At 47.8% G+C, this 15,454-nt stretch overlaps 2 protein-coding genes across 2 annotated transcripts; both read left to right on the top strand.

The window, feature by feature from the left end:
• Positions 1-10,832: 10,832 nt before the first annotated feature.
• LOC147644956 (uncharacterized) lies at positions 10,833-13,274 on the top strand. Its single transcript, XM_086836801.1, has one exon. It carries the CDS (start codon positions 10,833-10,835, stop codon positions 13,272-13,274), a length of 2,442 nt encoding a protein of 813 aa, XP_086692927.1.
• Positions 13,171-15,083, top strand: LOC147644955 (uncharacterized). The gene has a single exon (XM_086836798.1). It carries the CDS (start codon positions 13,515-13,517, stop codon positions 15,081-15,083), a length of 1,569 nt encoding a protein of 522 aa, XP_086692924.1. The 5' UTR covers positions 13,171-13,514.
• The last annotated feature ends 371 nt before the right edge of the window (positions 15,084-15,454 follow it).

The following is a 15,454-nucleotide window of genomic DNA, read 5'->3' as shown; positions in this document are numbered from 1 at the left end:
TAGATTTATTTTAGTACCTATTTTTTTTTAAGTTGCTTTGCTTTTTAAAACTTGAGTTTTTTGAAGATTTTAATATGATTTACTATGATGACATCCGGTTTTATTTGAAAGCCAAGTCACGTGGTTGAATTCTGTGGCGTTCCGTTAATATCAAGGTGGGCACATGTGTAGTTAAGGTCATGAAACGGACCAAGTGCCATTTCCACCGCATCATAAATAAATCGGAGGAAAATATTTCACTGCAAGGGAGGCTAAGTAGCGCCCCATTTGGCCGGAGCTTCCGACATACACCCGGTTCAACTTGGCTTGACCTGGTCTTAAATGGCTGGAGCGTAGATTGCTAACACAGCAAGAAGCAAAGGCAAATTCACGGAGTGTCTCTTACATTGGGCGGCTGCATGGTCTGCGGCTGAGCTATGGTTGTCGGCAGATACAGCACCTGGTAAGTGGTATAAAATGCAGACTAGCATTGGGCACCAATGTACCTAACTGGAATGTTATTTTATTTATTTATTTTAAATTTAAAATTTATTAATTTACTTTTCGCTTCAGACGCAAAAAAGAGATTTCAGATACACAGATAAAAACAACATTAGACTGATCCAAAAGTAGCCTGAGCTGGTAAGTTTTCTTGAATAGGTTCACTGCATTTCTGTGAACCGTTTCTATACCCCATTTGTAATTCTCTTAAGCTCGAATCATGATACCGACAGTATAAGCTCTCATTATTTGACTGTCCTAGAACAGTCAACCTTCCAATTCTTGCAGAACCACTTTTTGCCGCCAGACATAAACAAATGCCTCAAGGCAGACACAATTAAATAAGATAACCATAAAGTCCCTGCAGAACCACGCTTTGCACAGTCCAATACCCACTCCTTCAATGTCCGCTAACCCAAAGCACACTCTCTCTATCTCTCGAGCATTGAAATACTTTCTCCCTAAAATCAAAAGTTTTAGCATATACTTGCCTTTAAAGCCACTTAAAAATAAGTTTTATGTTAGTTTTTATTGACGGTGAAGTAAAGAAGTCCGGGTTAACATATAATTTTTTATTTATTGCCCATTGCCCATCGAGGGGCAACGTAAATAAAATTTCCGAATTAAAATTTTTTAAAGGAATGAATTTAAAAAACTTATGATAAGAAAAAACGTGTGAATGAATACATACAGAGAAGAGAAGAGAAATAAGGCATTTGCGCCCCGTAACATTTACATTAAGACTGATCCCAAGGTTCAAACCATAGACATTACAGTTTATAAGATGCCTTACGACCATACATTCGTTTTGCAATATGAGGTTATTTTTATTTTTATTCAAACGGCAATGGCGCTTTCCCTTCTCTCACAAAGTTGAGAGCGTAAAAATCCGCATGTCATCAATAGGCCACTGTCATCGCCAGTCATCAACGTGCCGACTGCGACTTCTACCGAGGCCACTCTCTGCCGACTGCGACTTCTACTACGACGCTCTGCCCACGATACAGTTACCACGGTAATCTAGACGGCAGTCGTCGGCAGTAACATGGCCCGGCCGTTGATGAATTTTGTTGATGAAACATCGATGAATTATTCATGAAACATCTATGAATTGTTGATGAATTGTTAATGATGCCAGCCTAGGACATGCCCATGTTAAATTCATCAACAATTTGTATGGCAATTCATCGACGAATCTTCAACAACACCGCCTTGACTGTTGATGAATTACTGATGACTGGTACTGCAGGGTATTAATATGTAGGTACATGTATTATATATTCTCTGATGTCGAATGCGACATTTGTATGCCTTCACATTTGCAAGAAACCAGCTTAAGCTCTGATTTAAGCGAAGCGTGATGAAAAATTGTAATCATTGTCAATTTAAATGAATTAAGCAATGAAGTATCTTAATAATGTATTTTGTTTGAGATTATTTTATACACACACGCGACATTTTAGAAACCGATCATATAAGTTAAAACTGTACGAATATTGGTTTACATTTACTCATTGCATTTTCTGTGTGGTATTAAAAAGCTAAAGTCAAAGCAAAATCCTTTTGTTTATGAGTTTGGCATTGTTCACGTCAGGAGGCACTTCGCGGCGCCGCCTCTGTCCACAGAGTTTCCAAAGCTTGGCCGCTCTTGCACTCCCGCAAGTCGGCTCTTCGCGCACGGCTCATCGGGCTAGTTCTTAGCGCTCCCGCGCCAACTCTTCGATGTTCGCGAACGCCCGCTCCCGAGTTTCCGAGCTTCGCTCGCTGCTAGGCGAGCTGAGGGACGGCTAGTTCGCGCTCCACTTCTCGGGCCCGCTCTCGCACTGTTAAGCTTAGCTTATCGGTCGGGAGCGCAGCCCTTACGTTTAAGCTAATTAGTCTTATGTATGCAGCGAAATAAAGCTGACGATTTTGAATTGCCCACGACGCCCCCGCCTTTACTCTTCGACTTCGGATGCGACGTGGGAATTTTCATCGGGCTACATTTTCCAGGATCTTTAGCGGCAGGATCGCCCCCTTACAAACATTGGTCCTTCGAGCCGGATCCGGATATCCTTCCGTCCTTTCACCAGCAGTTCTCGGTGATTTTTCCGCTAGAGATAAGTATATGCTTGCTTCCGTCTTGTTCTCGCTGCCGGTCTTCAACAGTGGGCCGAACATTTAATTTCGGTCGCACCACTGCAAAATTTATTTTTCTGTTCGTGTCAACTCCCTGTCCGAGTTTTCCTGACACCACGGTAGTGAGAAATTCCACTTTCTATTCGCCTCCGAACTTCGAAATTTTCCATCCGTGTCCGTTTTGTGTGCGCCGCCATCTCTTCGATTTCCCGTTGTTCATCCACTTGCCAACGGTCGAGGCCTATGTGCAGCCACATACACAGACATGCATTCTAAACTTGTGCTAATATTTCCGTACAAAAAAATTCTCCGTGAACAGTGAAATTGTGTTACAAAAAGAAAGGCATAATTAATATCGGGCAGCCGGTGTACGCTTGTTGCGGGAATTCACCCTGATCGCCTAACAGTCTGCCGCTGTCACGATATTTTTTTCGCTAATTTTTTGTGCTGTATCCATACACATTTTTCTGTTCGCACAATTCAATACAGTCCACTTCTCGACGCTCCACTGTGCCAATACAAACCCTACATATTTACATACCATATACATATACATATATTGGGCGAACATACATATATATTGGGCAAGCTTCGCGCTATTCTGCGCTGAGCATCGATCTCCCAGCTATTACATATGTACATACATACATATATACACACGCCCGCATAAGGGCATGTCAAGTAATTATTTTTCTTTTTTTTTCGTCTCCTCTTTGTACCTAGAGCGTGTACAAGCACCTGCACTTATACATTCGACAGCCGAACAGTGTCGACGTGACAAAATCGGACACCTACAATTTTTAAAGAAATAAAGTTCGTGAACCAAGGATTTGAAGTTATCCGAAATTTATAAATCCTATCTTTTATCTATATAAATTTACAATACATATGTACATACATATATATTGCGCAAGCTTCGAGCGATGCTGCGCTGAGCATCGATCTCCTCAATCATTTTACATATGTACATATGTACATATGTATATCGGGCAAGCTTCGCTTCTGAGCGGAGCAGCAAAACCCAAACACAAACGAGGGTTGTTTTTTTGGATTTTTTTTTTTTTAATTGTCGTCAATTTAGCTGCCGACACGGCCGTGTTGTTATTGCCTTGTAATTCTTGTGTCCCTCACATACGCACTGCTTTTCTGACGGCATCACACATCAAGCAGTTCCGCTACCAAGAATCGAGTTCTTTGTTTTTCCACCTTTACGGCTTCAAACAATAGGCATTCGCGGCTAATTAAAAATTAAAAGTTATTTTGTTTTCGGGTTGCGAGACAGTTACCAACACAACTAAAATCCGAACTCCCTCGCAAACGATCTGCGACTGCAACGGCAAGTGTTTAATTATTTTTACATCTCAAGGCCATCTCAAGGGCAAAAAGCGACAAGTCTGTCGATACCATTCGCGGTTCCTCGCCGGTAACAACTCGGTCAGCTGCAAAAATGGCTCAGAATGCGATTGATGCCGCTCTCAAGCGCTTCATTGCCACCACAGATCGGGCTAGCCACTTTGAGGCTACGATCCACACTCCGGGCGCCCTGGAGCCTGAACGATTCTCCCCTTACCTGTGCCAGGTTTATAGGGAGCAAATCCGGGCATTGTGGGAAAAGGTGGAGTCGAGTTACGAGAGCTGCTCCGAACTGCTCTTCGGGTCCGACGACGGCGCGGACACTTCAACGGTGTTAGAAGCTAAGTATAGCTACTGCTACTCCGTCTACTCCAGGTGCGTGGCCCAGCTGCAGGAGATAATAGAACGGGGCGCGGCCCAGTCCACTCAGGCTCCCAGCAGCGCCCACACACACCCTTCCACCGGTTGTCGTTTACCACCGGTAGACACCGAGGTGTTTGCGGGCGACTATCTTCGCTGGCCCACCTTCAGGGACTTGTTCACGGCGATTTATATCAACAACTCTCGGGTCACACCAGTCGAAAAATTGTTCCACCTATTGTCGAAAACAAGTGGCGACGCGAAAGTCATAATTTCCAAGGCCCCGCTCACCAATGAAGGTTTCGTCTCGGCGTGGCGAAGCCTCACCGGCCGCTTCGAAAATCGAAGACTATTGGTTAACAGCCAGTTGAAAATCCTCTTCAACATCCAGGCTGTCCCTCAAGAATCGGGAGTCGCGCCGAAGGAACTGCAAAACACCATCCAAAGCTGCCTGACCGCGCTAGAAATGTCCTCCATTCAAGTTGAGGCTTGGGATTGTCTTTTGGTGTATATGGTTTCCTCAAAGCTTCCCAAAGTAACCCTTTCTCTGTGCGAACAATCCATCCACAACAAAGCCGAAATCCCAACCTGGAAGGAGTTGGATGCTTTTTTGACCGAGCGTCATCGCACTCTGGAGGCCATCGACGATGTCAGATCGGCACCCACGAGCGCTCCGGTTCGCAGACTCAACTCGTACGAGATCCGAGTGGCGCCAGCCCTCAAGGGGTGCGATCTCTGTTCCCGAGAGAACCACCCCGTGCGCTTATGTCCACGGTACCTTGAGATGGACGTGAGTGGGCGCTCCGAATACATTAAGAGAAAGCAGCTCTGATTGAACTGTTTTGCACGAGGCCATCAGCAGCGGGATTGCCCCAGTGCCTACTCCTGCCTTACATGCCGCAGACGGCATCACACCCTGCTGCATCCCAGAAGCTGTTCTTCCAGTGTTCAAATTGCTCTGATTGAACTGTTTTGCACGAGGCCATCAGCAGCGGGATTGCCCTAGTGCCCACTCCTGCCTTACATGCCGCAGACGGCATCACACCCTGCTGCATCCCAGAAGCTATTCCTCCAGTGTTCAAATTGCTCCTGAACCTTCCAGCCCAGTAACCGCACCGGTCCAAAGGATATCCGCGTTCTCCACGCGAATCACTACTCCCAACGCTTTCAATTACTGGGTACCCTAAAACATCAAGAGCAGACGTTCTCGAGGTATTTTATCCTACCCATGCCGAGTCTGCAGCGGAATCCATCCTCTTCGAAAATGCCACAAGTTCCTCTGGCTTAGTGCTGAGAAGAGGCTCAGCGCGGTGTCCACCAACCGCTACTGTTCCAACTGTTTGGTGAGCGATGCAAGACCACACGATCCTGCATATGCCTGGAAGTCAAGTTCCCGCACCCCGATCGCAACATCGGATGACTCCGTGCTCCCAATTTGCGTTATTAACTGACCGCTCTTCTAAATGATACATTTTTTTCCAGTCCGCTTCGCACCACGCGAACGCTCTGATCAGAGGTCCAATCCAACCAATGCCGAGGTTCTCACCGAACTTCATCCGCTACCGACGTCGACGTCTCCTCTAGGATCCTGCGCCTCCCCCCGGCACTCCTCAGCCACACCACAGCCTTCGTTCACCGCACCTCAGCTGCACTTCGGTGCGCATAGGCAATTTCCGCCGCTAGCCAGGACACCCTGCCGAACGCGGCAGCGCTTATACAGGACGAATATGTTGCAACCCAAGTGATTACAAGGGGGGGAGAATGTTTGGCCGCTCTTGCACTCCCACAAGTCGGCTCTTCGCGCACGGCTCATCGGGCTAGTTCTAAGCGCTCCCGCGCCCACTCTTCGATGTTCGCGAACGCCCGCTCCCGAGTTCCCGAGCTTCGCTCGCTGCTATGCGAGCTGAAATCAGGTGTTACTTCATTGTTTTTTAACATAAATATATATTATTTATATTGTATGGATTCCTAGTTATCGAATTTCTAGGGTGTATAAACTTTGGCATTCAAAAATTATCTTTCTTTCCCATCGCCAATTGGATTTACGTTGCCACAAGATTTAAATCGCTTCGCCGCTTTGAAACAGAGAATTAAAAAATTCCCTGCACTCAAAAAAAATATGTAGATTTAATAGATGCCTACCAAAAAAGAGGACACATGGAATTGATACCCGCTGCTGCATCGACTGAGGAACCAGTACACTGCAATAACTTGGCCCACCACGCATAGTTTAAGCCAGATAGCACTACCACACGTTGCCGACGTTTGACGGCTTAGGAAAGGATTCAAAGGGTCATTTGCTCAATTCGCCACTGCACATAGACCCACCTATTCGAAGGGATTTAAGTGGAGTATACCTTCGTTTCTGTCAGCATCTTTATATATTTTGTGCTGACATCGAAAAGTTGTTGAGGAATTTTGGTGTTAGAAAAATACACACAGTTTTAACATGTAGTTTGGAGAAAGGAGGAGAACGCTACGCTGACTATTTTCATCGCCGTTCAAGTTCTCAAGCAGCTCTCGAGCGACTATGAACGAACGCTGCTCTCGTTGTTAATAGAGATGCTTACGCTGAAGAAATTCTGACTGAATGCCATAAATTTAAGGATTTCATTGCGCTCAAAGATTAATTAACTCTACTCCTGAACAAGGGGCAGGTTAACCTTCGAAAGTGAAACTCAAACTTACAAAAACTGACTCTCTCTTTTTCAAGATAGAAACCCTTAAAATTAAAACAACTCTTACCAAACGCACGTTGTTTTCGGAACTGGCCAAGATCGACCTCCTTTGGGTTAGTTTTCCAGCAAAACTGTGTTGTTTCAGATTGTCAAGAAAGCTGGCTGAGATCTGTCGAATGAAATGAGGTATTAGTTCCCCAATTATGTACACTGTGGCAACATTTCGTATTGCAAATGCATGGATTGGAAACTTGTCGAATTCCGCGCCATATCATAACCACATATCAGCACCACATCAAGTAATGGAAATGCATGGATTTGCGGTACCTCGGCACAGGCATATACAGCTGTCATCTATAGTCGCGTCGAAACCAACAATGGATAAGCAGTCAGTCTGATAATAGCAAAAACTCAGGTTGCTCCTATAAAGCATATCTCCACGACTTGAGTAAAACGCAGCCCATTTATTTTTTAAATTGGTTTTCCTCTTTCATAGCACATATGTTATCAATCGCGCTGCTTAGAGATTTTAGAGGTTTGTCCACGAAGCTGATGGTGACATGTTAGAAGTAACGATAATCCTGGAAACTACGCATCGCGAGGAAAACTTCCCAAGGACTCCGACGATTATCAAATTTGGTGGAATGGACCAGCTTGGGTATCTCAGACACGTACAGCTTGGCCACCTGTTATGTCTACGTTTGTTTTGTCGTTCTAAATGCACTTTTAATTTTTTATTTGACGTGAGCACATTCACTGCTGTTGTTTTTGGTCTCAGCACGTCTCACCATCTATAAACATGCATCACAATAACCTTTACCTATATTTCATGTATATAAGTTATTTTACTTAAAATGTAATTGACTCTTTTGTTTATTTTTGCCTTTTTGTTATGTGCTCTATATAAAAGAGCATCTAAATTAAGACGATTTAATTCGCTGAGTTGTAATTAAAGACTTGCAGGGTAATAAAATATCAGTCAGAAGTTTGCAACGCGGTGAACAATATATGTATATATTTATTATATATATATTCTTGACCAGCATCAACGGCCGAGTCGATCTGGCAGTGTTCGTCTGTCCGTCTCTACGCAAGCTAGTCTCTCAGTTTTGAAGCTATAATTTTCGTCATATTAAACATTTTTTATATTTTTCTAGAATATTTGTTTTAGTTTTATGAAAATCGGACGGCATTCACAGTTTTGCATTTTTCTCTTTTACTATACAGGGGCGGTCAAAAGTATTTACACAAATTCCCCATTATATTCACCGCCAAACTTCTTTTAGCTATTATTCTTGTTATAGATTGATCTATTCAGAAACATGCAGAAACCGAAATAAAAAAGATAACGGTTCATTGGAAAATATTAAAAGCAAAAGAAAATATGTATTTTTATTTTGGATACAGTTTAATAAACTCAATTCCAATTGAAGAAATTTGGCTGTGAAAATGGTCGTTGTTTAAATACTTTTGACTACCTTTGTGTATATCTATGTATATCACCTATATAGGTGAATTAAATGAAAGCAGACATTACTTCATTGTAGTTTAACGAAAAATATAATTTATATTGTATTAATTTCTAGTGATAGGAGTTCTATCTGCAAGGGTATATAAACTTCAGCGTGCAAAAGTTAGCTTTTTTTCTTGTTTTAATTTTCGTTTGCTGTCCCCACTGATCCCATTTCCACAATTACATTTCTCTGCTTTGTCTGCGCTAAAAGCCTCCTTATATTAATATGGATCTTGATTGTTCATGCCTGACTTTCTTTCTTTCTTTAAGCATCGCGTTCTTCGACTTAATCGGGTGTCGCGGAACGGATAAGCTAACCCGCTAGAATATCGATAGTCAGTCAAGTTTGAATTACGCGCCACTAAGGCGAACCTTCGTTAAGTATGTACTCGGTATTTGAACTATGTTTGTAATTGGCCACACTGTTTATGGCCGAAAAGCTATGTTAAGTTCGGCGCCACGGTTATTCCGATCGGCGATCCCAGCAGAGAAGGGAGGAGATACTGCGGTACGTAAAAGGGAAATAGGTTGAGGTTAATTCTAAGTTTGTACTTCCTCAACAGAATAAAACACACACGACTCATAAGCTCATTACCACACTTCAGTCAGAGTGTTGGATACGCTACAGGATCTGGTATTTCTTGTTTCGGTGGAGCAAAGGTGTTAGATGGCAACTCCCGGGATTTGGATCGGCGTCATTTCTTTTATTCGCATTCCTTTATTCGCATTCTTTGAGTCGCATCTCAATTCGCATTAGAGTCGGAACTCTAACGGCATTTGGAAAACACGTACGGAGCTAAACGCGTGATATGCCGACGACACATTCGCCCAGACGGAGCCCCAGACTTAATCAACCTGAGGTTACCGCAGCTACGACCACATCTGCAGCATCTGGCACACCGGCCGGCTTGGCGTATGCAGACGGTGGCCCACAGCGGCCACGGACTCCAGAGGAAGGAATCGGGGTAAAACGCACCACTGGACCTGCCCAGACGGAAGCGCTAGAGCAGGATGTGGACCCCACGACTTCACAGATTGCGAAACTTATGGAAAGGATCGCAAAGCTAGAGAAGGAGCTCCAACAGGCAAGGGCAAATGAAGGACTTGCGGCGCCCGCCAGGAATCCCGTTAGGAACGGGTCGAGTGGCGTCGGAGTGAGCGGTGCGGCGAATACACCGCTAGGAGAGGCGCCATGTTTGAGCGCAATGGTAAGGCAGCAATTGAGTGAAAATCTGCCAACGGGACCACTAGCGTCAGTGACGCCATCTTATGATGAACAGTTGCCGGCACAATTGAGTGCAAATCTGCCGCCACAATTGAGTGGAAGTTTGCCGCCATATTTGAGTGGTAATGCGGCAATAGGGCAACGAGTCACACGGACAGACTGTACAACTGTAAGCTACTCACCGCCATTTTGCGTGACGGCCACGGTGCAGCCAGAACGAGGTTATGTTCACGCACCACGGGAGCCACAACGCAGATTCACTGTACCCACGCCATCACCCGGATCCTATGGAACAGCGGGTGTGGCCAATGAATGGACGCCACGTAGATTGCCTGATCTTCCAGAGTTCGAAGGTCAGCCAGAGGAATGGCCAATATTCCAGTGCGCGTTCTTGGAGACGACGGCGGCGTATCAGTGTACAGCATTGGAAAATAACCAAAGGCTAGTGAAGGCATTGAAGGGTGAAGCGAGGACGGCAGTCAAGTCTCTGCTTATTCATCCTAACAACGTACAGGCCGTAATGGAACAGCTTCGCTTTCGCTATGGGCTTCCGGAGCAATTGATCCGGAGCCAACTGGAGAGCGTGCGGGAGCTACAGCCAATTCAGGAGCACAACATAGGCAGGATTGTATCGTTCGCCACGAGGGTGAGCAATCTTGCAGCGTTTCTGCAGTCAACCGACAGCGGCGACCAGCATATAGGAAATCCCACCCTGATGGAGGAGCTGATCGCCAAGTTGCCCCTAAGTAAGAGGTTGGACTGGGCCAGATACGCGGTGGCTATGGAACGATACCCGACGATAGTGCACCTAAGTGAATGGCTAAACGAGCTCGCTAAGCTGGTATGCACCATTACGGACGTGAGCAGTAAAACCCCAAAGCGAAGGGTGTTACATGCAAACACGAATCTGGAGCTTCCGATGCATGATGAGCATCGGGAAGACATGGAACAGAAGGGGTATAATGACCACCCCAGAGGTTGCCTCATGTGTGAAGGGCAACACGCAATCAAGGATTGCAAGGAATTCAACAACGCCCCTGTCAGGACGCGATTGGAGTTCGCCAAGAAGCGGCGGATCTGTTTCGCGTGCCTCGAAACCGGGCACATGGTACGGTTCTGCAAGAGGAGCCGTAAGTGCAACGTCTACGGATGCCAGAGGAAGCATCACTACTTGCTGCATGACGAAGCCGATAGCCCCAGACGGTCACAACAGTCAGACGGTGGCCACAAGAGGGAGCTACGGAGCACCCACAGACGGGAGCCACACGAGGTCATCAGCCAACGCAAGCGGATGCCGCAGTCAGCGGATCCAACAGTGAGTAACATTTCCATGGCCCAAGCAACAAGCCTGAGAAGCGCTGGGCGCATGGAAAATGAGAATCATCGAAACCTTAGTTGTGTCGATTCGGATGGAGGCCACCTGCTGTTCCGAGTTCTGCCCGTGACGCTGTACGGGGAGAAGCAACAGGTGGACACGTACGCACTGCTCGACGAGGGATCGTCTGTGACGCTCATAGACGAAGAGCTCGTCCGAAGCCTACACCTAAAGGGTGAGAGTCGACAACTAAACGTGCAGTGGTTTGGCGGTAAGTCCGCCAGAGAGGCTACGAAAAGGGTTAGCCTGCAGATCAGTGGAGCGCGCAAACCGAAGCGGCACGGTTTAAGGAACGTGTACGCAGTAAGCAACCTGAGTCTTCCGATGCAGAGTTTACGTCGGGAAGATGTCAAGACGGCAAGGGCGAGCGCACGCCTACCAGTGAAGCCGTACAACAATGCAGCGCCAAGGATCCTTATTGGACTGGATCACCCGCACCTAGGAATTCCCCTGCAGACCAGAAGCTTCGGCGCAGGAGGACCATACGCAGCAGCTACCAAATTAGGATGGGTAGTATATGGACCAGTGAGACGCCAAGCGAGTCCACTGACGGAGAGATCGTGCCTACTAGCCGTTACCCAAGATGACGTTCTGGAGAAGATGGTCAGCGATTATTTCGAAATAGAGAACTTCGGAGTGAAGCCAGCGCCACCGGTCGCAGCCAGCGACGATGAACGGGCTCTGGGCATCTTGGAGAGGACGACTAAACGGATAGGTCAACGATATCAGACTGGGCTGCTATGGAAGGATGACGAGACGAGACTGCCAGACAGTTACAACATGGCACTACGGCGACTCGTCAACATCGAACGGAAAATGAAGCGCGATGCGAACTTCGCGCAGGACTACAATGCGATCATGGATGACTACGTCAAGAAGGGATACGCACGGCGACTAGAGCAGCAGGAGGTCACTTATGGTAACCGTGACAAGTTGTGGTACCTGCCGCACTTCGGGGTCGAAAACCCAAACAAGCCTGGGAAGATCCGTCTAGTTTCCGATGCAGCAGCCAAAGTGAACGGCGTATCCCTGAATTCAACACTACTGAAAGGCCCCCAGAACTACAAGTCACTCCCGGCTGTCCTCTTCCACTTTAGGGAAGGAGCCGTGGGAGTCTGTGCGGACATCAAGGAGATGTTCCACCAGGTATTGATGCAGCCACAAGATAGATGCGCCCAGAGATTCTTGTGGAGGCACGGAGATGACCGCAAAGACCCGGAGATCTACGAGATGACAGTGATGACGTTTGGAGCAGCTTGTTCACCATGCTCAGCGCAGCACGTGAAGACTGTAAATGCTTCAAGGCACGTGCACACTGATCCCCGGGCGGTCCTGGCTATTAATGAGTACCACTACGTGGACGATTACGTAGATAGCTTCGCAGACGAGGATGAAGCTATAGCCGTCTCAAAACGAGTAAGAGAGATACACGCAAGTGCCGGTTTTGATTTGTGTCAGTTTTCTTCCAGCTCGGCGAGATTGGTCAGAGCCTTAAATCCGTTAGGCACCAACGAGAACGTCGAGTGGACCGAATCCGAGCAGAAGGTATTGGGCATGTATTGGCACCCGGCTACAGATGACTTCAGATTCAGCGTCAAGTACCATCGGGTTCCCAGCAACGTGATGACGGGGGAACGTGTCCCTACCAAGAGGGAGTTCCTCAGCTTGGTGATGTCCACGTTTGATCCGATTGGGTTCTTGAGCTGCTACATGGTAACCGCCAAGCTACTTATGCGAGAGATTTGGCGGGAAGGAGTCACATGGGATGAGCCATTGCCAGACGAGCTAGCCACGGCATTTGAGAGCTGGCGGCAAGAGATGAGCTATGTGAAGGAGTTCCGATGTCCACGCTACTATTTTGGTACTGGACGAGTACGAGCACTCCAGCTGCACGTCTTCGCGGACTCCAGCCAGTCGGCGTTTGCTGCGACGGCGTATTGGCGGGCCACCTACGCAAACGACGACGTGCGGGTGCATTTCGTATGTGCCAAAACGAAATGTGCTCCGATGAGGACAATGTCAGTCCCGAGATTGGAACTACAGGCAGCCGTGTTGGGAAAACGGCTGATGAACACTGTGAAACAGGAACACAGTGTAGAGATAAGCAGATACGTACTCTGGACGGATTATAAGACAGTGCTGCACTGGATAAGCAGCACCCACCGGCGGTAGAAACAGTTTGTTGGAAACCGGGTGGCTGAAATCCTGGAGACGACGGAAGTATCCCAATGGAGATGGGTACCAACTGCCGAGAACGTGGCAGATGACGCAACCAGGCCGCAACGCCATGTGGACCTCAGTCAAGGGTCACGATGGCTACGCGGGCCGACGTTCCTGCGGGAACCAGAAGAGAATTGGCCAGAGAGCTCCTCTAGTGGTAGTGGCTGCACGAGAGCCACCGACGAGGAAGAGATGCCATGTGAGTTTGCGCTAGTGACTGCAAACGGATTTTTTATATCTTTCCAGAGGTTCTCAAACTACAACCGGCTGGTAAGGACCATGGCTTGGGTCCTTAGATTCGTCCGACGATGCCGCGGCCAGTATAGCGACCGTGAGAAGTATGGACTCACGGCAAACGAATGCGCCAACGCGGAGCGCATATTGATCCGGCAGGCGCAAAGTGAAGCGTTCTCCGGAGAAGAGAGGGACAAAGCTGGAAGGATCTCGAAAGAAGGCAGCCAATTGAGAGGGCTGTCCCCGTATTTCGACGACGATGGAGTCATGCGTGTAAGGGGAAGGATCGACGCCGCCGCTTGTGTGCCATACAGCGCCCGGCGCCCCATTATACTGTCCCACAGACACACGCTGACGGTGATGGTAGTACACCACTACCACCAGAAGATGGGCCATCAGAACCACGATGCGACCATAGGCGAGATACGGAAGAAGTTCTGGATAACGAACTTACGGAGGCTGCTACGGAAGGTGGTGGCTGACTGCCAGATCTGCAAGCTGCGGAGGGCACAGCCGATGCAGCCAATAATGGGTCCTTTGCCTGAGGACCGACTGGAAGCCAACGGATGGCCATTCAAGCACACGGGCTTGGATTATTTTGGACCGTTGCATGTGACGATTGGACGTCGCATCGAGAAGAGGTGGGTGGCACTGTTCACCTGCCTAACCACGAGAGCCATCCATTTGGAGATGGCCCAAGATTTATCTACGGATTCCTGTATCATCGCTATGAGGAACTTCATGAGCCGGCGAGGACCGGTGGTCAAGATGAGGAGCGATAATGGGAAAAACTTCGTTGGAGCCAATCGAGAGGCCAGGAGATTCAACGAGGTTTTCGAGCCGGAGAAGATCCAGGGCGAGCTGTCGTCCAAAGGAATCGAGTGGATATTCAACTGCCCAGCGAACCCAGCTGAGGGTGGCGCCTGGGAAAGGATGGTCCAGTGCGTCAAGAAGGTGCTGGCACATACGATGAGGGAGCTAGCTCCCATGGAACATGTTCTGGAGAACCTGTTGATCGAGGCGGAGAACATAGTAAATTCCCGCCCACTAACACATCTGCCAGTTACTGTGGACCAGGAGGCTCCACTGACTCCCAACGACTTGCTGAGAGGAGTACCCAATCTGCCGGATCTACCCGGAGACAATGGACAGCCGTTGGAGAGGTGCGCCACGAAGAAGCAGTGGCGACTGGCCAGGATGATGAGAGACCGCTTCTGGAAGCGATGGGTGCACGAGTACCTGCCTACTCTTGTGCACAGGGAGAAATGGTGCTCACATGTCGAGCCCCTGCGCCGAGGAGACTTAGTGTTCATCTGCGATCCGGCCATACCACGTCGAGAGTGGAAACAAGGAATCGTGGAGGAGGTGTTCACTGGAGTAGATGGAGTGCCCAGGCGAGCGGCGGTACGGACTGACGATCGAGCCAGGATGATTCGTCCCGCTTCGAAGCTAGCTGTTCTGGATGTGGTGAATGCGGCTGCTTCACGGGGGCGGGGATGTCGCGGAACGGATAAGCTAACCCGCTAGAATATCGATAGTCAGTCAAGTTTGAATTACGCGCCACTAAGGCGAACCTTCGTTAAGTATGTATTCGGTATTTGAAATATGTTTGTAATTGGCCGCACTGTTTATGGCCGAAAAGCTATGTTAAGTTCGGCGCCACGGTTATTCCGATCGGCGATCCCAGCAGAGAAGGGAGGAGATACTGCGGTACGTAAAAGGGAAATAGGTTGAGGTTAATTCTAAGTTTGTACTTTCTCAACAGAATAAAACACACACGACTCATAAGCTCATTACCACACTTCAGTCAGAGTGTTGGATACGCTACAGGATCTGGTATTTCTTGTTTCGGTGGAGCAAAGGTGTTAGATGGCAACTCCCGGGATTTGGATCGGCGT

The sequence above is a fragment of the Drosophila serrata genome, unplaced genomic scaffold (genome assembly GCF_035046125.1).
Source record: "Drosophila serrata isolate PLE 108 unplaced genomic scaffold, ASM3504612v1 contig_50, whole genome shotgun sequence".
In the NCBI taxonomy this organism is placed as follows: domain Eukaryota; kingdom Metazoa; phylum Arthropoda; class Insecta; order Diptera; family Drosophilidae; genus Drosophila; species Drosophila serrata.
This window is presented reverse-complemented; position numbering and strand designations above follow the sequence as displayed.